The 27,052-nt window shown below is 41.3% G+C and overlaps 1 protein-coding gene across 5 annotated transcripts in view; it reads right to left on the bottom strand.

The window, feature by feature from the left end:
- The window catches only part of helz (helicase with zinc finger), a 176,354-nt gene that overhangs the window by 51,967 nt on the left and 97,335 nt on the right, over positions 1-27,052 (bottom strand). For all 5 annotated transcript variants that reach the window (XM_078401433.1, XM_078401434.1, XM_078401435.1 and 2 more), the window contains 4 exons: positions 26,121-26,268; positions 19,105-19,288; positions 16,723-16,951; positions 734-941 (listed from right to left, as the gene is read on the bottom strand). In XM_078401433.1, coding sequence (XP_078257559.1) covers positions 734-941; positions 16,723-16,951; positions 19,105-19,288; positions 26,121-26,268 — 769 coding nt within the window. The remainder of the gene's footprint in view (positions 1-733; positions 942-16,722; positions 16,952-19,104; positions 19,289-26,120; positions 26,269-27,052) is intronic.

Here is a 27,052-nt window from a genome sequence, read left to right as displayed (position 1 = left end):
AGCAACTTGCAAGGTAAAACCAACACCAGGCACAGTTCATTGATCGGTAGAGTGTATCCCAGACTATTGCTGACGTTACTGAAACATAAAAGATCAGACTAGGAACTAAACTTGGCCCTGAACTTTAATATTGAGCCCACTTAAAATAATACCCATATCACTAAGGTTATTCGGAACTGGCTGGGCCAAAACGTGCTTCTGCCTTTGTAAAAGGAACCTCATCTTCATTTAAATCCTGCTGGATGTCTGGAGATGAAGAACTCTGGCCACAATGTTAGTTAAACTGTATAAGGAAGGGCACTGCAATGCCATTTTGTGGCACTGTGCATCATGTGCCATTGAAATATGCCAACATTTGTTAGAGGCAACAAAAGAAAACTGATGAAAGGAAAACTCTGCTGGCCTGAAATTAAGAGAGTCCCCCAAAGGAGTAACATATATAAACCAGTCACCGTACCTTCAGAGGAAGACACAAAATGCTGGAGTAACTCAGCGGGTCAGGCAGCATCTCGGGAGAGAAGGAATGGGTGACGTTTCGGGCCAAGACCCTTCTTCAGACTGATGTCAGGGGACATCCCGCCCCCTCCCTTGACATCAATCTGAAGGAGGGTCTCGACCCAAAACGTCACCCATTCCTTCTCTCCCGAGATGCTGCCTGACTCGTTGAGTTACTCCAGCATTTTGTGTCTACCTTCAATTTAAACCAGCATCTGCAGTTTTGTTTCCTACGTACCTTTGGAGGGGATGGCTGTTGCTGCTTGTTAGTATTTGCTGGCTGCTGAAGTCTGAGGGCTCTAGGGATGAATTCTGGAGCGAGAGGATTAAGGACATAAGTCTTCTTCAACTCCAATGCCTCCAGCTGTGCCTTAATTTGTTCAAATGTGATGCCATGGAGACTGTTGTTCTCGTGACAGATATCAATGAAACTTTCCCAGAATTTCCTGGAAGAACAAGAACATGATATTAAAAGGAGGTCCCCCTTACCTGCAATTGTTCAAAACCTCAAGCAGTGCACGTCAAAGGCAAATAAGAAAATACCTCCATACATTCGCAGAAGTTAGAGATTATTAATTTTAAAAACATGATCATTAGGTACAGCATGTACACCAAGTTTAAAAAAAATTCGGGCAGAGTTATGTAGAATCAAAGAACTGCAGACACAGGTTTACAAAAAAAATGATATCATGGATTTTCTACAAAATACAGAAATAAACTGGATTAAGTTTATAACATGGCATCAATGGCCTGGCATTAAATGTGCACATTACTGAATTTGTTGAGCACATCAATTTGCTGTGTTTTTGAGTTGAAAAATTGAATAAGGCCATTAATATAAAAACATCGGTGATTTTTGGAAACCAACTAAAAGTTTTTCTGTTCATGAGGTATTTTGGAGAGGAAGGTGGTGGGACAGTGACAACGTTTAATGGTTCAATGGTACTTTATTGTCAAATGTACCTAGATGTAATGAATAGGAACAAAACTGTGGATGCTGGTTTAAATCGAAGGGAGACACAAAATACTTGTGTAACTCAGCAGGTCTGGCAGCATCTCAGGAGAGAAGGAATGGGTGACGTTTCTGGACGAGATCGTTCTTCAGACTGGTGTGACTCAGTCTGAAGAAGGATCTCGACCCGAAACGTCACCCATTCCTGCTCTCCCGAGATGCTGCCTGACCCGCTGAGTTACTCCAGCATTTTGTGTCTACCCTAGATGCAATTAAATTCATTTTGCATATGATTGAGTAAAATCATATTGTACACAAGTACAATAGTACAAAAATGGTTGTACTAGAGGTTATGGAGAGAACGCAGGAGAATGAGGTTAGGAGGGAGATAGATCAGCCATGATTGAATGGCAGAGTAGACTTGATGGGCCGAATGGCCTAATTCCACTCCTATTCCCTATGACCTTAAGTGCAACGATTGCAGTGTAAGAATAATAAACATTTAATAAAAGTAACCATTTCAAACAAGAAAGGTAGCAAGAATAAGTCAGTGTTTTATGAATATGGTGGCTTAATGTATTGGCTCTCCCAAGGCACAGTGCCTGTAATTCTACTTCTACCAAATTCCCAATCACACAAAAGAGCCGGCAAATCGAAGTATGACTGAAAATCAAGAACCAGATCTTATTATCATTTAACATTTCCTTTCAACCAATTTTACTGAAATGCTAATAAAAGGTGAGAACATTTCTTGGTCTAATATTAGGTTTATGATGTACGAGACGGTTCAAATAAAATAAACGGGGGGGGGGGAAAGAGTAATTTTAAAGCAAAAAAAGCTGTTTATTGCACAAAATTGGTGAATTGAACAAATAAATAAATTGACGCAGAAATGAAAGACAACATCATTTTATCCAAAAACATACTTATAAAGAACAAAAGAAAAAAAAATCTGGTGTGGAAAAGCTGGGACCAATCTCTGAATTGTTAATCTGCATACAAAATACTGGCAACATTGATGCATCCAGCTGAGCCTGAATGCAAAAATGATACAGTAGGTTGGAAGCAGAGGCTTTGTTGGCATGGTGATCTATTTTATACATGCAAACTAATGCAATGCACATTTTTAAATGGCCTTTCAAATGAGGTGAAACCACAAGAGTGCACAATATATTCTACAACAATGTAGGCTTTATTCACTGTCCACAGGTTTAACGTACATCTTTACTCATCTGTAAAGACAGAGTTTAATCAGCTTAAGCAGTTGGGGTCAGTCAGGGAAATTTACTGTTAACTGCGATATTGTAGGCGGGCAAGGAGGGAGCTGGGAGCTGCGAGCTGCACAGCCAGGGATCCAGCTATAATCAGGTCAGCTACCAGAAGACAGATATCTATGAAGACTGGAACTTCAATGCCTGGAAGGGTGGTGGAAACAGATTCTAATGTTCAAAGCGAAGTGCATACATACTTGAAAAGGCAACATTCACAGAGCCAGGGTGAACAAGCAGAAGAGCAATTAGAAAACCCTGCATTCAAACAACAAGGCACGTTTGACCTAATACACCAGGCAAGGATGCAATGGGCTGCAATTGCAATGACCTCTGCGGTCGGCAGCCCATTGGCATTCACTGGATTGCCCCATCACGATCTGTTAAAGTTACGAGAGCACATTTGAAACTGAAGATGGTTTGCGCTTTTTTTTAAATAAACTAGCATCTGCAGTTCCTTGCATCAACAAAATCCAGATAATCTACGGACGTTGCTCACAGTTGGAGTTATTGGCCTGCAGGAGAGGCACAAACTAAGACCCCATTTGACCTCCCTGGTGAATTGAATACTGTCATAGAATTTTGATTAAGGAAGACGTTCAGTATCCGAGTCTACATTACCAAAACAAGATACCAACTTATCTCATTTCTTTTCATGGATCGTGTTGTGCGATTTCTCCCAACTGCACAGTGACCACCCTGTAAATGTACGTGGTCAGCATCTGCAGTTATTTTCTTATACAGCATTTGCAGTTATTTTTTTGTACAGCATCTGCAGTTATTTTCTTATACAGCATCTGCAGTTATTTTCTTATACAGCATCTGCAGTTATTTTCTTATACAGCATCTGCAGTTATTTTCTTATAATTTGTACCAGCATCTGCAGTTATTTTCTTATAATTTGTACCAGCATCTGCAGTTATTTTCTTATATACGCTGTAAATGTATGTTACCGGCTATGAAGTTCTTTAGGATATCCCAATTTAGTGAAAGGCGTATATTCAATTCAGGATCACCAGATAACCAAAAAGGGGAAAATACATAATTTCATCCTTTCCAGGACACCAGAATATAAATGTTGCTCGAGATGGTTTCCAGGTCAGGAATCCTGGTCAGACATCTAGCACTAAAATGAGAACATCCTTGAAAAATTCACCATTTATGTATTTCCTGGGTTAGATTTTCTGTTCATTAACCACAAATGGGTTGGATTTTAGCCAATTAAAAAACAGCTCATTTGAAGCAGCTGCTCATCCATTTTTTTTAATCAAGTGTTTTTCACGAGTTATCTGCTGCAGATTAATGATCACCTTGATAATGACTCAAGTTTAACTTACACAGCCAATGTATAGGTCATGTACATTTCATTGATCAACCCAGTTTCAAGCTGCAATAAATATATTAATTCATTTTGTTCATTTTAAGTAAAATCTGCTTACAGGAGTCATTGAGAGGGAGACAAGAAACAATCTAAACGGGATGGTGTCCAACAAGACACATGAAGACGTACAGGTATGTAGGTTAATTGGCTGGGTAAATGTAAAAATTGTTCCTAGTGGGTGTAGGATAGTGTTAATGTGCGGGGATCGCTGGGCGGTGCGGACTTGGTGGGCCGAAAAGGCCTGTTTCCGCGCTGTATATATATGATATGATATGATAGGATATGAAGAGACAGGTTTGTGTGGAGGAAGAAGCAGAGGAAGCAGCATGTTAGAAAAAATCCGCAATAATCAAACAATGTTTTACCATATTATAACCTTATTAGCAATTTGAGAGGTTGGTTATGAAGCTTATCAACTCCTGCCATACTAAGGATCTAGACCCACTTCAACTTGCCTTTCCCGCAACAGATCAACCACGGATGTGATCTCACTGGCTCTCCACTGTGCACTGGGGCACTTGGACAACAAGGACACATATGGCAACATTTTCCAAACTCCAGGAGCTGGATCTATGATGTTCCCATGCAACTGGATCCTCAACTTCCTCATCAATAGACCTGAACCAGTATGAATTGGTAATGACCTCTCCTCCTCGCTGACCATCAGCACAGAGGCATCTCAAAGCTGTGTGTTCAGACCTCTGCTCTATCTATGCCCATGACTGTGTAGCCAGAGAGCTCCAACGTCATCAATGCCAAGAAAGGACACCAACTCCTCCAATTCCACAGAAGATTAAAGAAGTTTGGCACGTCTCCAACGACTATTACCAACTTCTATGATGAACCGCAGAAAGCATCCTATTGGGATGCATCAAAGCTCTGCTCAAGGCCATCAACCGTCAGACTCGCGAACTACACTGTACAACGCTAACTACAACCTTATCTCACCATCAAACTATTGACCTGTCTTGAAAATTGCTTGTTTAGTTTGCAGCATGGAAACAGGCCCTTCGGCCCACTGAGCCAATGCTGACCATCGATCACCATTTTGGCATCCACTTCCTCCACACTAGGGCACCTTCACGTGTTATTAACGTCTTCTTTGGATGCGAAAATGGGATAGCATAGAACTACAGAGGATAATTAACATACAAGCCCACACATCTTTGGGATGTAGGAGGAAACTGGAGCACCCAGAGGAAACCCACGTGGTAACAGGTAGAACATACAAACTCCACACACACAACACCCTAGGTCAGGATCGAACCTTGGTCCCCCGCGCTGTGAGGCAACAACTCTACCAGCATTTCAGCATCTGAAGATCGTTGTGTTTCCAAATCATCAAATTATCTTTCAGGTCGAAAACCCATTTGTTGCAAAACATGTGGTTTGATGCTGCTTACACCAATAATTACAACTCCCTGTACCATCCTCCCACCACAAAATAAGGGGCATATCCTCCCAAAATGTGGAATCCTGTCCTTTGCACGGTGTCAGACGTTGAGTACAACAGTCGCACTTTCAGACCTGTACAACAGGGAACTGCCCACTTCAATTCACCAAATGAAGACCTTACTCTGAACAGATGGGACAGCCTACTAATATTAGCACAAAACAATAAAAATGAACATGCAATCCCAGCTCATTCACACATGTTCACTTATAAAGTGATGATTGAAAAAATTTAAATAATTAATGCGCCAGTGAGGGCAAAAGGTAATCTGCATATATAATCGGCAGTTACAAATATTACAGTTTAACGGAACTGTATTTGGGAAGAACAACTTTATTTCAATGCGCAGGTAGCCAAAGGAGACGTTAATAACACGTGAAGGTGCCCAACAGTTTGGCAAATGCAGAAAGATGGCACGTGGCTGGTTTGGTTCCACAGGGATCGTTTTTGCATTTCCAATTTGTTAAAATGATAAAGTGCAAATTTACCTTCACAGATATAAAGGGCCAGGTTTAGGTTTATTATTATCACGTGAACCAAGGTACAGGGAAAAGCTTTATTTTGCATGCTATCCAGTCAGATCAGATATATCACAGTAAATACTAAATACAAAATACAGTTATACTATACTTCCCACATCATACTAACAGGTTATACGTTCTTTCTGGCTTGAGCTAAGAACACAGTGAGATCACTAGACATTAACCATCATTAACAATTATTTACTTGACTAGCCATCCTAATTTACCACTAATATAAAAAATTAAAGGCACTGTACAAGCAAATTTGCTTCAAATATTTATCGTCACAATGCATGGAATTGTGGCAATGTTTCAATGCAGTGTGGCAGCATGTGTTACAATCATAACCTTCTCTAATAAGTAAGGTAGGTCAAGTCTGCAATGCAACTCAAGAACTATTACTGGTCAAGCTGACACCTCTGATGATTCAAGAGATAAAATATCAAGAATGGTGATCGTCAAAACTCTGCCGTTTAAACTATGCATCAGAAACTCAATGAACTGTGCACACAATTTGTGGGAGGATTAATAAATCATAATTCCATTTTAACCCTGAAAATAACACGGCTTGTTGAACAATGTCAAACTTTCTGCCCCAAAACATTAACATTATCAAAAGTCACATTTTTCTATCTGCACAAAATGTGACATTTGGGAGGTTCTTTTTAATGTTTATGGCATAAGATAAGAGGAAATTAAACAAAATAGGAGTACGAAGCAAATTATTTTCCTCTTCCACAAAATAGCAGTGATGTCAATCTGTCTATGGAACTGAAGCGCCATGATGCTGAGAACTATATTCTGCATCTTCCCCTTTGCTCCATCTATTGTACTTGGGTTTGACTTGATTGTATTGTATGTGGTATTAACTAATCTGTTTGGATAGCATACAAATCAAAGCTTTTCGCTGTACCTCTGCACATGTGGCAATAACAAACCTAAACCGTCAAAAATAATAACTGGTGATATGTCATGCCACAAAATGTTCCATTTAATTACAGCTACAGCATCAGGGGAGGCTGACTTTGGAGAGATTAAACATGCTCCATGGAGAGGAACAGAGGAAGAAAGCAGCAATAAAAATAATGGAGTGCGCCCAAGTGCCTTGTGCAAGCCGAAATCAGGCACTTAAGGGCAATATTAGTAGTCCCAGCCTGCTGCCTTCTCAAAAACACCAGTGCTTGCTGCACAGGAAGCTGCAATAGGTGGAGCAGACCGAAAACTCAGCAGCATTTATCATCCTCAGACCCAAAAGCAAAGGGTCAAAATACCAGTACAATCACATATGATTTTCAAGTAGACAAAAATAATCTCAAATCTTCCTGACAAGGCAAATCACTTTGCAACTGTCCATACAACGGTAGTGGGTAAAAGGCTGCACAAATTTAGGGAAGGGAAGTTAAGAAGCGAATAGTCAAAGCTGAAAAGATATATTAAAATAGATTAATGGCACTAAGTACATCACTGGGTGTAGATGAAATGCATCATGAAGTGTCTATGAAAGGAAATAAAAGTGGAGCTGTGCGGGAGAAGGAAAGATAGATGATAAACCAGTCAACCCAACATCCAGGAAGGTGGGTCCCCACCCAGCACTGAGGATATTTCAGTCAAGAGGGGAGATGAGGTCCAACCCAGCGTTGGTTGCCTTCATCAGACAACCTCCTTTAGTTTAGTTTAGTTTAGAGATACAGTGTGGAAACAGGCCCTGCGGCCCACCGAGTCCACGCCGACCAACGATCCCCGCATATTAACACTATCCTACACATACTAGGGACAATTTTTACATTTACCAAGCCAAGTAACCTACAAACCTGTACGTCTTTGGAGTGTGGGAGGAAACCGAAGGACACGGGGAGAACTCCGTACAGACAGCATCCGTAGTCGGGATCGAACCCGGGTCTCCGGCGCTGCATTCGCTGTAAGGCAGCAACTGTACTGCTGCACCACCGTGCCGCTCAGAGCACAATGTGTATGGAAGGAGGATACTGTAATTAGCTCAGGAACTGATTGAGAGCGAATGAACACTGAGTTTTGGACTTTCCTGGAAAGTGATAATAGTTTACACAAATCAAAGACCTTGTCCAGAGCAAGCTATTGCAGAAATAATATTTCACAGCAGGCATCAGGGAAGTTTTAATGAAGTTAAATAAATCCATTAAACAAAAATAATTTGAAAACAAATTGAGAAGGCAGGTGATACTGATGAGAAAATATGCATGTGACTGATGCCAATGCAGAGAGAATTAAGGAGACAAACTGAGACGGGAAATAAATCAGTGACCAGTGCAATCTCTTGAAAGTCAAACATTTCCAGGTCAGTTTGTTTATTTTATCCTTTCTGAAAATATGTTTGATTTTTTTCACTGTAACACCAAAAGAACTCCAAAACTCAGAGTTTCTTAGAGTTCTGCTGTGGAACAAATTATTTGATTAACCAATGTAGCAGCCAGGCCTGCAGCAGCATTCACGCTACTCATTTCTCAGGAACAGCACACATTTATCAAATGCTCCAAACCTTTAAAAATTCACTATCAGTGAAGTGTGAAAGACCAATATTAAAATAGACGTCTTACTCCAGTAAGCTGAAAACTGTAGAAGGAATGTTTGCAATCAACCTTGTTCTAATTATCTGCATCCCTTTAAAAATTCATACAGCACCGTGGGCAAGATTCCACGGGCTTACCATTTTCCTCACAAGAGCTGACAGAATAGTATATACTGATGGATATCAAAATACACACTAATCTTTTCATCTTCATTTCATTCTGAAATCCTTGCTCTCCACTTTTTAAATTATGGAGGAATCTCTTGAATATATAAGAGCCACTTCTACTGCAGAAAAAAAGATTTTCAAATGTATCTTAAATGAAAAGACAAAATTTTAGGACACATTGTTCCTGTAACTTTAGATATAACATATGCTTGGTGGTTTTATGGTATCCACACAAACAAGCACTTGTTTCTTTACACGTGGTGTCATTAAGGAGAAGCTAAAGCTTTTATCGGTTGCTTTGAAAATAGTTCAACAATAACTCTGGATAAGGTCCACAATTGTCCAGAGATATTTTGGAAATCTGCCCTTTCCTAAAAACATTCAGGTGCATTATTTACTTTATTCAGTCGTATGTTGTGGACATCATTAGTAAGCCCAGGAGTTGCTGTCCATGGGAAGATAGTGGAGTGCAGTTATTTCGAATCATTCCAATCTGGCGGTGAAATGTTTTGTTAGAGAGAGTTCCTGGACTGTGACCCAATGTTCTCAGGTCAAAATGGCTCCACCCCTTAGAGGAGAACTTGAAAGTGGGGATGTTTACACTCTACAGTGGGGACAAAGGATAAGCTTGTCCTTTTAGGGGGCAAAGGTAGCATTTTTAGCAGGTAATGCCAAATAAACGTTGGCAAATTGTTACGATGCATTTTGCAGATGGTACAGAATGTAGATATGCTGGTGCTGATGATGCTGGGTGCCAATCCTGACCAGCTACTTTCTCCTAAGAGACTGAACTTTTTGTTTTGGATGTGGCTGGAACTGTCACAGTCCAATTAAGTGGACTTCATTCCATCATACTCGTCCATGTTCTCCAAAGATGCTGCCTGCTCACCGAGTTACACCACAACTTTGTCTTTTTCTGTTCACAAGCATCTGCAGTTCCTTGCGTCCACTTCCTCAGGCAACTGCTTCCAAATACCCACCACCCTGTGTGTGAAAAAGGAGCTCCTCGGGTTCATCTTTCTTTGCTCACCTTGAACTTATGGCCACTAGGTCTTCATTTCCCATCGAAGAAAAAGACTCATTCACCCTACCTATACCCTACTGATTTTATACAACTCTATAAGATCACCCCTCATCTTCCTGCACTGCGAGGAATAAAGTCCTAAGCCTGCCCGCCCTCAGCTCACAGAGTAATTCCATTCCCTCAGTAATTTTCCCTGTAATCTATTCGACCCACATTCTACCTTCAGTGCAAGCAACTTAGTGGCCAATTAAACCGACAAATGCATGTCTTTGAATAAAGAATGATGCAAGATCACCTGGAGGAAATCCTCATGGTCACAGGGAGAACATGCAAATTCCACAGACAGCACCAGAGCTCAGGATTGAACCAGGGTCTCGGGCACTATGAGGGAGTGGCTCCACTGGCAGTGCCACTGTGGTGTGTAATTGAGGAATGATGGTGTCCTACGATAGAAATGCACTTGTTCTCAATCAAGTCAAGTCAAGTCAAATTTATTTGTCACATACACATACACGATGTGCAGTGAAATGAAAGTGGCAATGCCTGCGGGTTGTGCACAAAAAGAATTACAGTTACAGCATATAAATAAAGTTAATAAGTTACTATTAGTGTCGACAAAAATGTAGTCTCTGGGGTTATAAAAGTTGACAGTCTTGATGGCCTGTGGGAAGAAGCTCCGTCTCATCCTCTCCGTTTTCACAGCGTGACAGCGGAGACGTTTGCCTGATCGTAGCATCTGGAATAGTCCGTTACTGGGGTGGCAGGGGTCCCTCATGATCTTGCTTGCTCTGGATCTGCACCTCCTGATGTATAGGTCCTGCAGGGGGACGAGTGTAGTTCCCATGGTGCGTTCTGCCGAACGCACTACTCTCTGCAGGGCTATCCTGTCCTGGGCAGAGCTGTTCCCAAACCAGACTGTAATGTTGCCGGACAGGATGCTCTCTACAGCCCCAGAGTAGAAGCAATGAAGAATCCTCAGAGACACTCTGAATTTCCTCAGTTGTCTAAGGTGGTAAAGGCGCTGCTTAGCCTTATCCACCAGTGCGGCAATGTGCGTTGCCCACGTCAGATCCTCTGCGATGCGGACTCCCAAGTATTTAAAACTGCTCACCCTATCCACAATAGACCCATTTATCTCCAGTGGCGTGTACGTTCTTGGATGTTTAGCCCTTCTGAAGTCCACAATCAGCTCCTTTGTTTTAGTGACATTCAAGAGGAGGCTATTGTCCTGACACCAGAGTGCCAGATCAGCCACCTCCTCCCGGTAGGCCTTCTCATCGTTGTTGGAGATCCGGCCCACCACCACAGTGTCATCAGCAAACTTGATGATGGAGTTTGAGCTGAACCTGGCCCCACAGTCATGTGTGTACAGGGAGTACAGTAGGGGGCTAAGGACGCAGCCCTGGGGGGATCCTATGTTCAGGGTGAGGGAGCTAGATGTGTGTTCCCCCATCCTGACCACTTGGGGCCTGGCAGTGAGAAAGTCCAGGACCCAGGCACACAGAGGGGTGCTAAGCCCCAGTTCTAGCAGCTTCTCAACCAGTCTGCTGGGGACTATTGTGTTGAATGCTGAACTAAAGTCAATGAACAGCATCCTCACATAGCCCCCCTGGCTGTCCAGATGAGAGAGAGCGGTGTGTAGAACCTGGGAGACCGCATCATCCGTGGACCTGTTCGGACAGTATGCGAACTGTAGTGGGTCCATGTTGCGAGGAAGGAGGGCGCAGATGTGCTTCTTGACTAGCCTCTCAAAGCATTTCATGACAACCGAGGTGAGGGCCACCGGTCGGTAGTCATTTAAACACGCTGGAGAGGCATTCTTTGGCACCGGTACAATGATGGATCTTTTGAAGCATGCAGGGACCACGGACTTTGCCAAGGAGAGGTTGAATATTGTGGTGAGCACTGGAGCAAGCTGAGTAGCACAAGACTTTAGTACTCGCCCAGATATACCATCTGGGCCTCCAGTTTTCCTCGTGTTCATGGGTCGCAGGTTTGTAGCTATCTGCAGCAGCTCAGGGAAAACCACTGATGTTTAATAACATTTGTAAATCCATCTTGCAAAAGAATATTCCCCTGAAGATGGGTGCCAGCAAAGTGCAATAAAACAAATGCTTTTGAGTGGAAAATATTTCCTTAAAGTAATTCCTCGATTTATAAAATTGATGTGTTCTTGGAATATGCTTTATTGGGATGTTGTAAGGTTGCTCGAAATCACACAATGTGGCTTCATGTATGTTACAGCAGAACAGAACTTTGTAGATTGAAGACCTGGGCCTAAAGATCAATGACATGAGTGTGAAAATTTGTAACTTAAGGAATTACTGTATTTGTAAAACAAGGTCATCTGGAGCTGAACAACGACTATAACAAATGGTCCCAGTGCTGAAGCAATAACTGGTTTTGTCAAACTTAACATCCTGTGTCAAGCGCCTGTATTTCCTCATGAAATCTGATGAGATGCAGGGATGGAGGGAGGTGGGTTGGGGGCGGTGGGGACCCGACAATATATTCACCCTACTTTAGTTACATGCCTTCAAACACCAGCAAGCACTCAAAATTTTTTACATAACTCAATTTTTTGAATACAACGTGACCCATAAATGCAGCTGGCATTTAGTCTCGTCACATGTAACATTTGTGAAGCAGTCAAATCGCTCAAACCAGATTAACATCAAACACACATGCCAAGCATTAAAAAAAATGTTCGTAGATTGCTGCAAAGAGCTAGTACCCTAATAAAAGGATGAGAAAGGAGTAATGATGGCTGCTGATGCTACAAACCAGAGCTCCTGGAGGGTGAAATGCAATCCACTATCGTTGGGTTGTAAATCACAAGCAAGAAAACTGATCCAGACAACGTTAGTTAAATTGTTCACATTCCAGGATATGCAAGATTTGTCTTGTGCATTTTTATTTCTGTTCTGTATTAAAAGATTAAAATTGTAAATGTGAAAGGGAGGAGAAATGTGACCGGCAGAATAACAACTGAGAAAAAAAACACCAAGATTATAATATGCTGCAGTTGTTCAGGGCACATTGCCAAAATTTTAAATCAACCACAAACCGTGAATGCAAAATACCAAACACTTCATCAAATTTCAAGTAATACATTGGCTCTGCACTTTCCTATGCGATTTTGGGAGATGCAATATCTGTCTCTTGCCTTATCCCTTCCTACCACGAGCAACCCGAACACGCAGCGTCCACGTGCAGCCACACACTTGGAAACAGGCTCTTCGGCCCGACTAGCTCATGCCAACCAAGACGCCCATCTAAGTCACTCCCGGCATGCTCGCTTTTGGCCCATATCCTTCTAAACCTCTTCTATCTAAGCACCTGCTGAAATGCCTTTTTAAATGTTCCTTCCAGATAAAGCAACAATTTATCTGCATTTCTTCCAATCTTGATCTGCATCTAGTTTAGTTTAGAGATACAGTACAGAAACAGGCATTGTGCAAGGAGATGGTAGGATAACCAACCGAATGTTAAGTCAAAGCCGAATATTTTAAGTAACATTGACGAGAATTGCGAAGTACAGTACCACAAATGGCACAAAATTTAATTCGGGGATTGTTAAAGGGCATAATTAGAAGAGCTACAATAACTGAAGAGCTGCAGAGGATTAGAAGAGCTACAATAACCCGCAGACTGCAGAGGAGGGATATGACCACGGAGGGAGCTGCAAACCAATGTGTGAAATTTCAAAAAACAAGGCATTACATAACCAGATGCTTATATAGGTCAGCAAGCAGGAGCCCTATGGGTGAACAAGAAATCGCAAAAATATCACTGCTGGCAAGAGTTAGAGATATTTATGAAGGATAGAATGGGGGAAGCTGGTCAAGCATACACGGCAAATTAGTTGACATTTTTAGTTTTGGAGATACCGCGTGGAAACTGGCCCTTTGGCCCACCGAGTTCAAGTCGACCATCGATCACCCATACTCCACTTTATCCCACTTTCACATCCTATGCACTAGGGGCAATTTACAGAAGCCAATTAATCTGCAAACCTGCACGTCATTGGAATGTGGGAATCGGGTACAGCCGTGGTGTGAAAGGTTGTATTTTGGAGTCTGTATTGGGGAAAGTTAGGATTTAACACACAGAAACGGAGTAGAATTGATTGCAGTAATTAGTAACAAATAAAAACAAAAGCCAAGACTGGGGGTCACCATGGCAATTACTTGTAGAAGGGAAATGTACTTTAGCCCAGTATTGTGAAACCCATGCAAGAGCCCCAGACTTTGGCTGGAGCTGAGGATCCAGTCTAATCATGTCATCAGTCATCAGCCATGAGCTGCGGCTGTTTACTGCATACAGACACACGGCTAATACTCATCTCATTATAAAGCTAATATAGAGTATCTATAGGTTTCACATCTTTGTACACCCGTAGAATATAGAACAGTGTCTGTGCCAAACACGATGCCAAGACCAACTCTTACCCGCCTGCACATAATGTATCCCTCCATAAATGCTACTGTTATATCTGCCTCAACCACCAGCCCTGGCAGCAGGTTCCAGGCACTCACCATGCTCTAATAAAACTTGTTCGCACATCTCCTTTAAACTTTGCCCCTCTGACCTTAAAGCTATGCTTTCCATCCTCGGGAAAAGGTTCTGTCTGTCTACCCTATCATTGTATTACTCAAAACAATAATTCCACCATTTCAAATCTTATTAAACTCTGCCTTATTAGAGTTGCTCTGTCAACCAAGAAAGTAGCTAAGGCCATAATTTATTTTGAGTTCTGAATTAATAGGTTTGATTGCAACTTGGAACAAATTCATTACATTTAATGCAATTTCAGAAATAATCATGAAAAATGCTAAAGGGGCTGAATGTTTATTTTCATTCTGCTTCGGGGCCATTATTTCAGATGGTGATTTAAAAAAAAGATATTAAAGAGTTTAGTGCAGGAAAGTGGTGATGAGGTTAAAAAGTCACCCATGATGTTATTGAATGAGAGAGCAGAGGCTGCATGGTTTACTCCCGTCTCTGATTAGTTCAATCAAATTGGGTGTTTGCTGCTGTTTCATCATACATCAAATATGTATTTTTTCAAATAAAATACTTTGATTAAACTGAAAATGACAACAATGCCAATACATTCGAAGAGTCTGAAGGATCCCAACCCGAAACGTTAACCATCCTTTTTCGCCAGAGATGCTGCCTGGCCCACTGAGTTACTCCAGCACTTTGTATCTATCTCCAGCACATTCGAAGTTGGCATTTCTAATTTACCACAGTTTATTATTTCATAAAATACATAGTTGACACATTCTCCTGGTTAATAACAACAAACATTTAATTCGTATGATCTGAAAGATTCAAATCATTCTGAGCTATCGATAATTGATTTTTGGAGTTCCGAGCATGGGGTTTTGGCAAGAACCGCACATATCCCATGGAGTCCCATAAATTGAAATTATTCTTATGAATGCAAATTTCACAAAACCTGCCATGTGCATCTTCAGTTCAGGAACCAATCAGGGTAATTATCTCCTTGCACGATTCAAGCACATGATCTCAAAAGAATTAAACATCTCCCAGAGACGTTTAATTTGATCTGCTGATCCAAATTCAATCCCATACTTGCTATTAATCAAGGCAGGCGGACTGTGCCAGAGCAACTGTCTCAAAGGCAATATGATTTAAATAAACAACACTAAAGACGATGGTTGCCATGTCTAACCAACGTTTACCAAGAAATCTGATGCAGATAAATTGGATTCCCAATCAAACAGTTGATCATTAAACACTTCCTAGTCCATTGGATTGCTCACAATGTAAAGAGCTGTCCAATGACAGTAAAAAACAAAACCATCTTACATTGTAAGAATTACAAATGGATCAGATTACGAGGATATTGCCAAGACTAGAGGGTGTGAGCTATAGGGAGAGGTCAAGTAGGCTGGGTCTCTATTCCATGGAGCGCAGGAGGATGAGGGGAGATCTTATAGATGTATACAAAATCATGAGAGGAATAGACCGAGTAGATGCACAGTCTTTTGCCCAGAGTAGGGGAATCGAGGACCAGAGGACATGGGTTCAAGGTGAAGGGGAAAAGATTTAATAGGAATCCGAGGTGTAACTTTTTTACACAAAGGGTGGTGGTTGTATGGAACAAGCTGCCAGAGGAGGGACTATCCCATCGTTTAAGAAACAGTTAGACAGGTATATGGATAGGACAAGTTTGGAGGGATATGGACCAAGCGCAGGCAGGTTGGACTCGGGTAGCTGGGACATTGTTGGCCAGCGAGTTGGGCCGAATGGCCCGTTTCCACACTGTATCATTCTATGACTCTATGACTCTAAAAGTTGAATAACTTCCCAATTCAAATATAGCATATGCAGGAAAATTATATTTTCAACACATTACGTTTCAAGTGTCTTTAAGATCCAGAAAGAAAGGACTTCACCTACAGAAACTGAAGTGGTTGGGTGAGCAAAAGAGATTTTGATAATTAAATCGCCTCTCATTACCATGCTTAGTTAGGTATAATGACAATCATCCTGCAAATTCCAATGGCCTCAAGGGAAGCTGAATTCACAAATGAAGGAATAGAAGCACGGACTGATAGAGTCAGATCATGTGGCATGGGTAGAGTCTCATATGGAATCTGGACACCAGTGTGCAACATATGGGCCAAATGATCTGATACAGTTTTATACATACTATACAATTCACATTCATATCTTACAGTAATATGACTTTTTACAAAATTCCTTCTCAATTTTGAAATCGCAGTGAGGTGGCGGAGGGGGGGGGGGGGGGGGATATAAGACATTCTCACAGAGAGCAGACTGGTAGGTCAGCTTCCAGAAAAATATCATTGAAGTGAAATTCAAATCATAACAGTGAGGTATGATTAATTTTCTGGTTAAGGAACAATAATATCACTTTACCTGCATCTCCCAACTGAGCACAGGGCTATGGGGTCTCCAACCACAGCGACCAGTGACTGTGCTCTGGTGATGGCAGTATTAAGCAGCTTGTAATTAGACAGAAACCCATAGTCCAGGTCCTCGGTGGAGTCTTCAACTAACTGTTCCTTTCGCTTGATGGGCGTCTGCTTATGTTTGCACGTGTGTCTTGTCCTTACTGTACTGAGAAATAAGACTCTAAACTGCTTGCCTGAATAAAAATAAAAAGGACAAAAAAGGTCATATGATTTTTCTCATCCATGTTATTTCAAAGCAACTGTACATGGTAAACAGCGATCAAGATTAGACATAATAAATGGTGCACAAGAACATTTGCAAATTCGGATAAATCCATTTTGCACTCCTAAGCTCAGAACAAAAACAGTTCAGTTGTGTACTGTATGTGACCACATGAGAGCATCCAAGTGAAATGCATTTCTTCAGTGTTGCATTTTAAACTCTCAACTTTATGGACTTTCTGAGGCAGATGTCAGCTCACTCACCTCAGGGTCAGAGGCTCATCGTTTAAGTCCTACACAGGAGACTGGTTCATATAATCTGGACTAGCATCAGTGCAGCCCTGGTGACTTGAGTGTCAGCAGTGGCATGTTACAGAAGATGACTAAAGCCAAGGCACCTTCTGCCGTTTCAACTGAACGTTAAAAAAACCTACAGTACTATTAAAGAGGATCGGGAAGTTCTCCCTGGTAACCTTGCCAATATTTAACCCTCAACATTACAAAAATAAAGACTAGCCATGCAATCAATTGATCATAGTGTCCTGACAATACCGAATAAGAATGCTTTATCAACCACGAAGAGCATTATATAAATGTATAATTTTCTCCTTCTTGTGATGTTGCTCCACCAGTGTAGATTTCTGTATGCATCTAACATCCAGAGCAGAATAAAATCATTTTTAGAATTGAACCAGAGGATAACTGCAAACTCCCTACAAATGCATTATACCTAAAATATATGCAGAAAAAAATGTTATATTAAACAGTGGATTATTTAACAAATGTTAGAAAGCTCAATGAAGGGTTGTAAGGATTAGATCATAAAAATAAAAAAAATCTCTGCCACAATTATGCAACTGATTGTGAACTACTGTGTAACTGATAGTGTGTATTGTATAATTATAGAAAAACACCAAATTGCATCTTGCTAAATTAAATAACAAAGAACAGAGTGCCTGGGTTCAAACCTTTTTACTTCACTTTGCCAGAAAAAGAATTGAGAACATAATTAAGACAAGAACAATGGATTGTTAGACCGCTACTGATCTGCAGGATGCCCCAAAGGTTAACTTAGCCAAAGGTCACATCTATCACTCAAACCAGCTTCCAGGAGGGAGTGAAGGAGCTCAATGAGCTCTTCCACACCAAGCTGGAACATGAACTTCTTCAGAGGACCAGTAGTTATTTTGAATTCCTTTGCTCCATCCCTCCTTTCTCTAATCTAGTTAAACTCTCAAACATACGTGATCACAATGCCAATGTGAGACACAAAGGAACTCACTCCTTGTACTTCTGAAGGAACATGAAATCAAGTTGTTCAATTTCACTAGAATAAAAGGTAGACCTATATTTTGAGTCAAATTTAATTAAAAGAAAAGCTTTAGAAAAAGTTGGTTAAGAGTTGTTTGGAAAACTCAGGTAGCAATAGACAATGCGAGATTTACTCAGGCCAGTCAGCAGCTGTGAATTTAGAAGCAGAGTTAACATTTCAAGTCATTAACTTTACATCCGAATTCATTCATTGAAATGAAACGTTACTGTTTTTCTGCTCCAAGAATCTCCATCATGTTGAGTTTATATTTTTGATTCCATTATCTCCAATTATTTGCCCTTCAAATAAATCGGAACTGCTTGATATTTTTAAGGATTTCCTTCCTTCCTAATGCATTTTTCTCACTAATTTTTCCGAGTCTGAAGGAGGGTCCCAATCCAAAACACCGCCAGTCCCTTCCCTCCCCAGATGTTGCCTGACCCATTGAGTTACTCCAGTACTTTGTATTTTTCGTTCTCTACCTAAACCTTCACATCTTCCACACTCTTGTTCTGAATCATTGTGCGTCGTTCCAAAGCAGGGTTAGCATTTGGTGTTTACTGTGCAACCTCCGTCACTCATACCACTTCCTGAAATATAGTCCCCAGCCGACAGATATTCACCATTTCTCTCTCACTGTGGAGATATCCTTGCAAAGGACAACAACCAAGAGACGAGGAATACGCCGCGACAGTTGGCCACCAAGCACACTGGAACACATTCATTGCTATCACACCGCAGTTCTCCTCTTGACCTACAATTTCCCGTTGTGGAAGAGGAACAAAAATAATTCAACAACGATCTGGAACCTACCTTGAACATTCAGAACTCGTTCTACGTTCACTTCGGACAACCTCTTCTTACGAAGTTCCGACCGGATCCTAAACACTTGGTCAGCGTACGGTGTCACAACGCCGATGCTACCTTCGTCCAACTTCCCCCAGGCAACGGGCCACTTCCTCCTCAGCTCCTCAACACGTTCCACAATCTCAAAAACCTGTCGGGATGCAGAGTTGAAAGCAATGTATTTAAACACGGAAAAAGCACCCTCTGGACTGAAACACAGATAATGGAAATTCAACGAGTGAAGAAAAAATGCTGGAAATTTTCTATTCAGCAGGTCAGAAAGAGAAAAACTGCGTTAATGTTTCGGGTCAATGGTATTTCACCAAAACTGTTCCGACATGAATATAATTCACCTGAATTTTTTTGCTTCTTTCTCCATTGATGTTACTTGCCTTGCTGAGCAGTTCCAATGTTTTCTATTTATATCGCTGTATTTAAATATTTCACTCATTATCCCAGGGCTGGTTGATAATCATGTTGACACCATGGTTAATATTTACTTAACTAGAGTAACAAATATAATCATTCTCAATCTAACCAGCAGCTTTGGGATTCAATATAAACATAGTTATGCAACATAATCTGTGTTACCAATTACATGCACCATCAAATACATCGGAGTATTTAAACAAAACGTGGCGCAGGAAATAATTAGGTGGGCTCAAATAATAAGCGGTTTCCTTGCCTGTTAAGCTTATCTAAATAAACATATGCAATGGTATTGTAATTCTGATAGATGCATCTTTATTCCAGTGAGGTTTCCTTTAGACATTTACCCAACGAGTAACTGAAAACATTATAATCAAATACATTTGCCAAAAGCCCATTTAAAATATAGTTGGGTCCAAAATGCAGTAAAGTGATTTTTTCTCAGATTAAGTACAGCAGTTGAGAAAGATCACTTTGAAGTAAAATGGCAGTCCTCAAATAATCACTTTAAATAGCATTGGCAGACTTACAACATTTACAATGTGCATTAGACAAATTTTCTGAAAAACATTGTGTGGGTATTGCTAAGCAACAGTGGCAAGATCTTAACGGTTTGTATAATCAAAAATCTAATTTCATAACAGCAGATACACTGTCAAGGAGGGCCATGACAATGGAACCTTAGACCACCTCCAGTCCACATCTTACCCCTCTAGCTTTGAGATACAGAGGCCAATTTTAACACAAAGTGCTCTTAGATCAATTACATCAACTGTCGATTTGGGTTCTTGCGATTTTGCCACAGCCACTCATTTGCAGATACTATTTTGTGTTTCGCTCTAAGCTGCCTGTCGGAGAATATGCTGGAACATTTTTTGAAAGGAGTATTTAAACAAATTATAGCACAAATAATGAGGCGGGTTCAATTAATAACAGGTTATTTGAGATTCACCAGTGCTTCAAGATGAGCCATAAACTGATTTGGCAAACAAAAAGAAGAACATGCGGTGCACAAAAAAAAGATTGGAAAGAACAGAGATTACTAAGCAAAAATTAGTAGAGTTTTAGATAAAGAGAGAGCAAAGCTCAAAGATATGGTCATTGTGCAGGCCAGTACACAAAGCACGTTGAACAAGGTGGAAGAGCTTAAAATGGAGACATAAGGAACTGCATAAGGTGCTGGTAAGATACAAAAGATACAAAGTGCTGGAGCAACTCAGCGGATCAGGCAGCATCTCCAGAGAACATCGATAGGTGACGTTTCAGTTTGGGACTCTTCGTTCCTGACAGGAAACTTCACCTTTTCATGTTCTCCAAAGATGCTGCCTCACCCGCTGACTTACTCCAGCACTTTGTGGAAGAGCTTAATTGTCATGACTTAATGAAGCGTAATTAGTCGCGGAGTTACGGTAACAGTGATCTCACCAAAAAAGCTGGATTGACTTCCAAATATTCCTGGATATAATGTGCCCAAGCAAAAGACAGGGAAAGGAAGACAAGAGTGGGAGTGGGAAGGAGAGCTGGTGGTGTCACAACAGATAGATTTATTAAAGAGAACACTGAAGTCTGGAAGAGAGGATATCCTAGAGTAGTCAATGACAGTTTACTTAATTAGTGCAGTCCAACCCCAGGAAAATCAGTGTTTGCTACAGATACATTTAGTAGTGTTGCCATGATTATTTTACACTATTTTACACTGCTGTTAAGGTAACTTTAGCATATAAACCAACCTGAACTCTACTGCAACATGGTAGTAGTAATTTATTTTCAAAGCTAAAGCCCAAAATTAACTAACCCAGTGTCAAAGTTGCCAAATATCCCAGAGGAATATTCCAAAAATCCCAGAGGAATATTCCAAGAGATGCAGCTAGCTCTCCCTATGCCTTAGGCAAGTCTCCATACCCACAAGACTAAAGGAAGGAATTACTGGTCTTTCTTGTCATTGTTTTTCTGAAGGTTGCCATTCAAGTCAAGTCAAGTCAACTTTATTTGTCACATACATATACAAGATGTGCAGTGAAATGAAAGTGGCAACACCTGCGGATTGTGCTAAACTACAAACAGAATAGAATTTTATTTTATTTTTTTAACACAAAAAATAAATTAATACAGTAAATTAAATGAGTCCCTGGTTATACGAGTTAACAGTCCTGATGGCCTGTGGGAAGAAACTCCGTCTCATCCTCTGTTTTCACAGCGTGACAGCGGAGACGTTTGCCTGACCGTAGCAGCTGGAACAGTCCGTTGCTGGGGTGGTAGGGGTCCCCCATAATGTTGCTGGCTCTGGATCTGCACCTCCTGATGTATAGGTCCTGCAGGGGGCGAGTGTAGTTCCCATAGTGCGTTCAGCCGAACGCACTACTCTCCGCAGAGCCTTCCTGTCCTGGGCAGAGCTGTTCCCAAACCAGATTGTGATGTTTCCGGACAAGATGCTTTCTACAGCCCCAGAGTAGAAGCACTGAAGGATCCTCAGAGAGACTCTGAATTTCCTCAACTGTCTGAGGTGGTAAAGGCGCTGCCTTGCCTTACTCACCAGTGCGGCAATGTGTGTTGTCCATGTCAGATCCTCTGTGATGTGGACTCCCAGGTATTTAAAGCTGCTCACCCTATCCACAGTAATCCCATTTATCTCCAGTGGCGTGTACGTCCTCAGATGTTGAGCCCTTCTAAAGTCTACAATCAGCTCCTTAGTTTTTGTGACATTCAAGAGGAGGCTGCTGTCCTGACACCAGAGTGCCAGATCAACCACCTCCTCCCGGTAGGCCTTCTCATCATTATCGGAGATCAGGCCCACCACCACAGTGTCGTCAGCAAACTTGATGATGGAGTTGGAGCTGAACCTGGCCACACAGTCATGCGTTGACTTGATTCAAAGATATAGCATGGAAACAGGCCCTTCAGCCTAGCGAGTCCATGCCAACCATCGAGTACCCATTCACACTAGTTCAATGTTATCCCACTTTCCCATCCATTCCCTACACACTAGGGGCAATTTGCAGAGGCAAAATAATGTACAAACCCACACGTCTTTTTGGGATGTGGGAGGAAACTGGAGCACCCAGAGGAAACCCAGGCAGTCACAGGGAGTGTGTGTGTAAACTCCACACAGACAGCACCCGAGTCAGGATCAAACATAGTTACTGGCGCTGAGAGGCAGCAGCTCTACCAGTTGTTCATACAGAACAGCCATAATCTGGTTAAGAGTCATTGGACCAGATGCTTTGACACAACCTGCTCCATGTACTCACGATCCCTCCCCCCACCCAGTGCTTCTCTTGTGACCACACTAACCTTCCGCAGCTCTATGGAACAAATGGAACTCCAGGCCCCGAGGTGTGGAGCAGATATGAGTTGCTTCCAGTATCATCCTGATGGCCTATTGACAGCTTGTGCTCCCAAAGGCTTTCAAAACTGTTTTTCCATGATTCTGATAATCAGTAATATTTGAAATATATATATTTTAAAAAAGCACCTAAAACCAACCTATAGAAATTTATTTAAAACATTACAATTATGTAAAAAATGACAGTTCCCATTTCAATCTAAGTCAGCAAACCCACTCAAGTGAATGACGTTATGCTTCAGACCTTCAGGCAAGCCAAGAGGCCAGGAATGAAGAGCATCCCCTCCACAGCCCAAGATAACTGACCTTCACCAACAACCGCAGATTGATTAGTAGGACTGGATGTTACAATCCCTAGGGTTTGCACTACAATTGACTGGTGTTGTTCTTGGGGGTGACCACTAGGTGATGTTGCTACCATTCAGACACATCTTCAGTTGTGTACTTCAACGTCACTGGGTGTTTCGGCCTTTTATCACAAGACACCCTCAGTCGAGGCAGGCCCAACGCAGGGTGATCAGACCTGGGTGTGGGTCTTATGGTTAGCCTCTAGAAGGTCATGTGGCAGCCCAGACAGCATTTCTTCTTTTCAGCCACAGCCAGTGACTGCTCCGTTCGGCGGCATTGACAAATTCTTTGATTGCCCTCCGTTGGGCCGGCCCTCTGACTCCTACTTCCCTCAGGAGCCTTGCGGTGGAACTGGCTACAAAGCCCCTGATGGAGCTCCGGCATTGTACATCTGATGCATTCCTGACTTCCATGTTAGAATGAACAAGCTCGACCTGAGATGATCTGATGCAGGCAGAGTAGCAAGTGCCAATTACATAGAAACATGGATAATAGGTGCAGGAGGAGGCCATTCGGCCCTTCGAGCCAGCACCACCATTCATTGTGATCATGGCTGATCGTCCACAATCAATAACCCGTGCCTGCCTTCTCCCCATATCCCTTGATTCCACTAGCCCCTAGAGCTCTATCTAACTCTCTCTTAAATCCATCCAGTGATTTAGCCTCCACTGCCCTCTGTGGCAGAGAATTCCACAAATTCACAACTCTGGGTGAAAAAGTTGCTTCTCACCTCAGTTTTAAATGGCCTCCCCTTTATTCTAAGACTGTGGCCCCTGGTTCTGGACTCGCCCAACATTGGGAACATTTTTCCTGCATCTAGCTTGTCCAGTCCTTTTATAATTTTATATGTTTCTATAAGATCCCCTCTCATCCTTCTAAACTCCAGTGAATACAAGCCTGGTCTTTTCAATCTTTTCAATCCATGGAACTTTTGTTTCAGAGGGTTGTGGATGTAGCCCAGACCATAACAGACCAGATTCCCCACCATTGAGTCCATCTACACTTCACTCTGTCTCAGAAAAGTAGGTAACGTAATCAAAGACTTGTCCCACCCCGGTCATTCCTTCTTCTCCCTGTTTCCATCCGGCAGACGGTACAGACGTTTGGGAGTGTGCACCACCACACACAGAAACAACTTCTTCCCCTCCATTATCAGACCAGTAAATGGTCCTTCCATAAGCTAGGATACTGTTCGATTCACCTCTACCCCATTGTGGACATTGGACTTTGTCTAAGCAACGTATGTGCTACAATGCTGAGTATTATGTTCTGCATTCTGTATCTTCCCCTGTATCTATTGTACTTGAGCTTGAACTGACTGCATCTATGTATGGTATTATCTGATCTGTTTGGATAGCATGCAAAACAAATCTTTTCTCTGTACATCAGTAAATGTGATAATAATGAAACTAAACCTTGTCCACCCTTGTGCTATACCAAGAGGTGCCTTCAAACCAAGATTAATGGAAAGCCTGCATTTTATGTTGAATTATATTTGCATCGAGATCACAAGAACAACCCATCAACATGCAAACACGTTGCACTTTAAATAAGTGATCACTTGCAACAAGTAATATATATTTTGCCTCAAGGCAAAATCAAGGTGCCTTTATAAATTTGTGAAACTTGAAGATCAATGTCCCACAATAAAGATATTCTGAAGACAACAAATGGCTAATGTAATTTAGTTAAGCGTGAAATGATCATCAGTTTTGAGTTCTTTATTAATATCTCTTTCGGGCCTGGGGCCATGAACTCCAACCTTGGAACCAATGATGAATACAATACATTCAGAATACCATGCTGCCTTTTCTCTTAACGATGAATAGCAATTTAAAAAAATGAGAATGCGGCAAACTAATCACTGCCACTTTCAGCTGTTCCATGCTGGGATGCTGATTATTACTTTAACAGGTCAATTACTACTTTGTCCAGCATACAAAATTTGCATGGAAATCATTATATTCATATAAAATAAACACCAAAAAGAATATTTTAATGGTGACTCTTTTGCTTGTGAATATGTTCCTTATTTGCTCATACAAAACCCGTCATAATGGGCAAATATAACATTCACTAAAGCAAGATTCCAATCAAGTTCCTGTCATCAGAATTTTGTTTTGTTCCATATTTACATTTTAATAGAATCTCAGTTTGCCAACACCATAGGGGAGAGTGATAGGTCAGCTGAATGGAAGCCAGACTTCCAACACAGTTAACTCCTGACTGCCTAGTCAGCCACTCCATTACATTCAAAGCGCCACTACATTCTGAGGGATTATTTTAATGAACTCCAATGGTTCCCACCTTCTCCAAGGACTATTATATACAGGCAATAAATGATGACTCCATCATGTAAAAGTGTTCAATGAAACCGATACATTCTACCTCCGATATTAACACCATGGATTGCCACTTTTGTGAAGGAATACAGTAGCCCAGTTAAGTATCTCGACCATACCGAGGCTGCAAATTCACTCAAAGGTCAACTTTATTCATTCCAACCACAGCCTCCGACGTGCAATAAATGTGTAAATGGTACCCAACAACAATTGTAGCATCACACTGAGGGTCAATTAATAACACAAAGTAAAAGACAATGGAGACTCAAGGAACTGCAGATGCTGGAATCTGCGTAGCACACACTCAGCAGGTGAGACAGCATCACCGGAGGACATGGATAGGTGATGTTTTGGGCTGGAACCCCAGTCTGAAGAGAGGGTTCTGACCTGAATCGTCACCGATCAATGTCATCCAGAGATGCTGCCTGGCCGGCTGAGTTACTACAGCTCTTTATGTTCTAAGTAAATGACAAAGATTGACACAACATCTCCTAACCAGCAGAAATGTACATGTCGCTCACCTCAGAATTGTTGTAGAAAGCAGTGCTGTTTTTCTCCTGAACATCTTCTCCTCGGGCTGTGAAGAACGTTAACGGATAGAAATCTTTGTGTGCTGGCTGCTTTCCACTGGCCATCAACTTCCCATCATAGAATAGTTCTGAAGTGTAACTAAAATAGAAAATATTCAAAGTCAACATGCAGAACCTCTGGAAAATTGTATAGATCACATGATGATTTAGACCCAAACATTCCAGAATTATTCATTACTTTGAACTAAAACAAAATGCATTCTTCAATCAAATTCCGCTGGGCATTACCTCTCTCAATGCTCGGATTCAAAGATAGTTAACATTTTCCTGAACTTTTGTTAACTTTATTTCAGAAGAATAATGAAATATTTTAATCTTAATGCTGCATTAAAGCCAAGACTAAGGAGGTCATATTCAAATCATGGCACACATCTAAATGTGGCTCATTACTCATTAACATTAAAGCTTCAGTCATATTTTGTGGCAGGTAATGTTAAACTGAAATAAATCTGATTAATAACTTAACAACCTAAAACCCCAAACAATGATTAAACTCTTCAATCAGCCTGGGTACAAATGAAAATAATAATCTCATAACAGAGCAGAAATGCAATTGTTGCCATTTCTGCCAACATTCCTTACCTTTTGCATTATGCACAATAGTGGGATTTAGAAATATTTTGGCTCCAGATAAGGAGCACAGAATATACACAAAGATTAATTAACTTTAAGTTTAGAATTATTTGGTCACTTTAATGTGGCAGCTGTCCAGTTTGATGGAATAGAGGGTAGCAGCGGTGTGACAAAGATTGAAAAGATAGACTTTGATGAGGTTTAGAGAGATTATGCAGATAACAGATATAGCATCGTCAACAAATTAATGCACTTTTAATTCCATTGCAGAAATGGCTAGTAAATTTTAA

The sequence above is a fragment of the Rhinoraja longicauda genome, chromosome 6 (assembly GCF_053455715.1).
Source record: "Rhinoraja longicauda isolate Sanriku21f chromosome 6, sRhiLon1.1, whole genome shotgun sequence".
NCBI classification, from domain to species: domain Eukaryota; kingdom Metazoa; phylum Chordata; class Chondrichthyes; order Rajiformes; family Arhynchobatidae; genus Rhinoraja; species Rhinoraja longicauda.
Note: the sequence above shows the minus strand (reverse complement) of the source record. Positions and strands in the feature narration are given on the sequence as shown.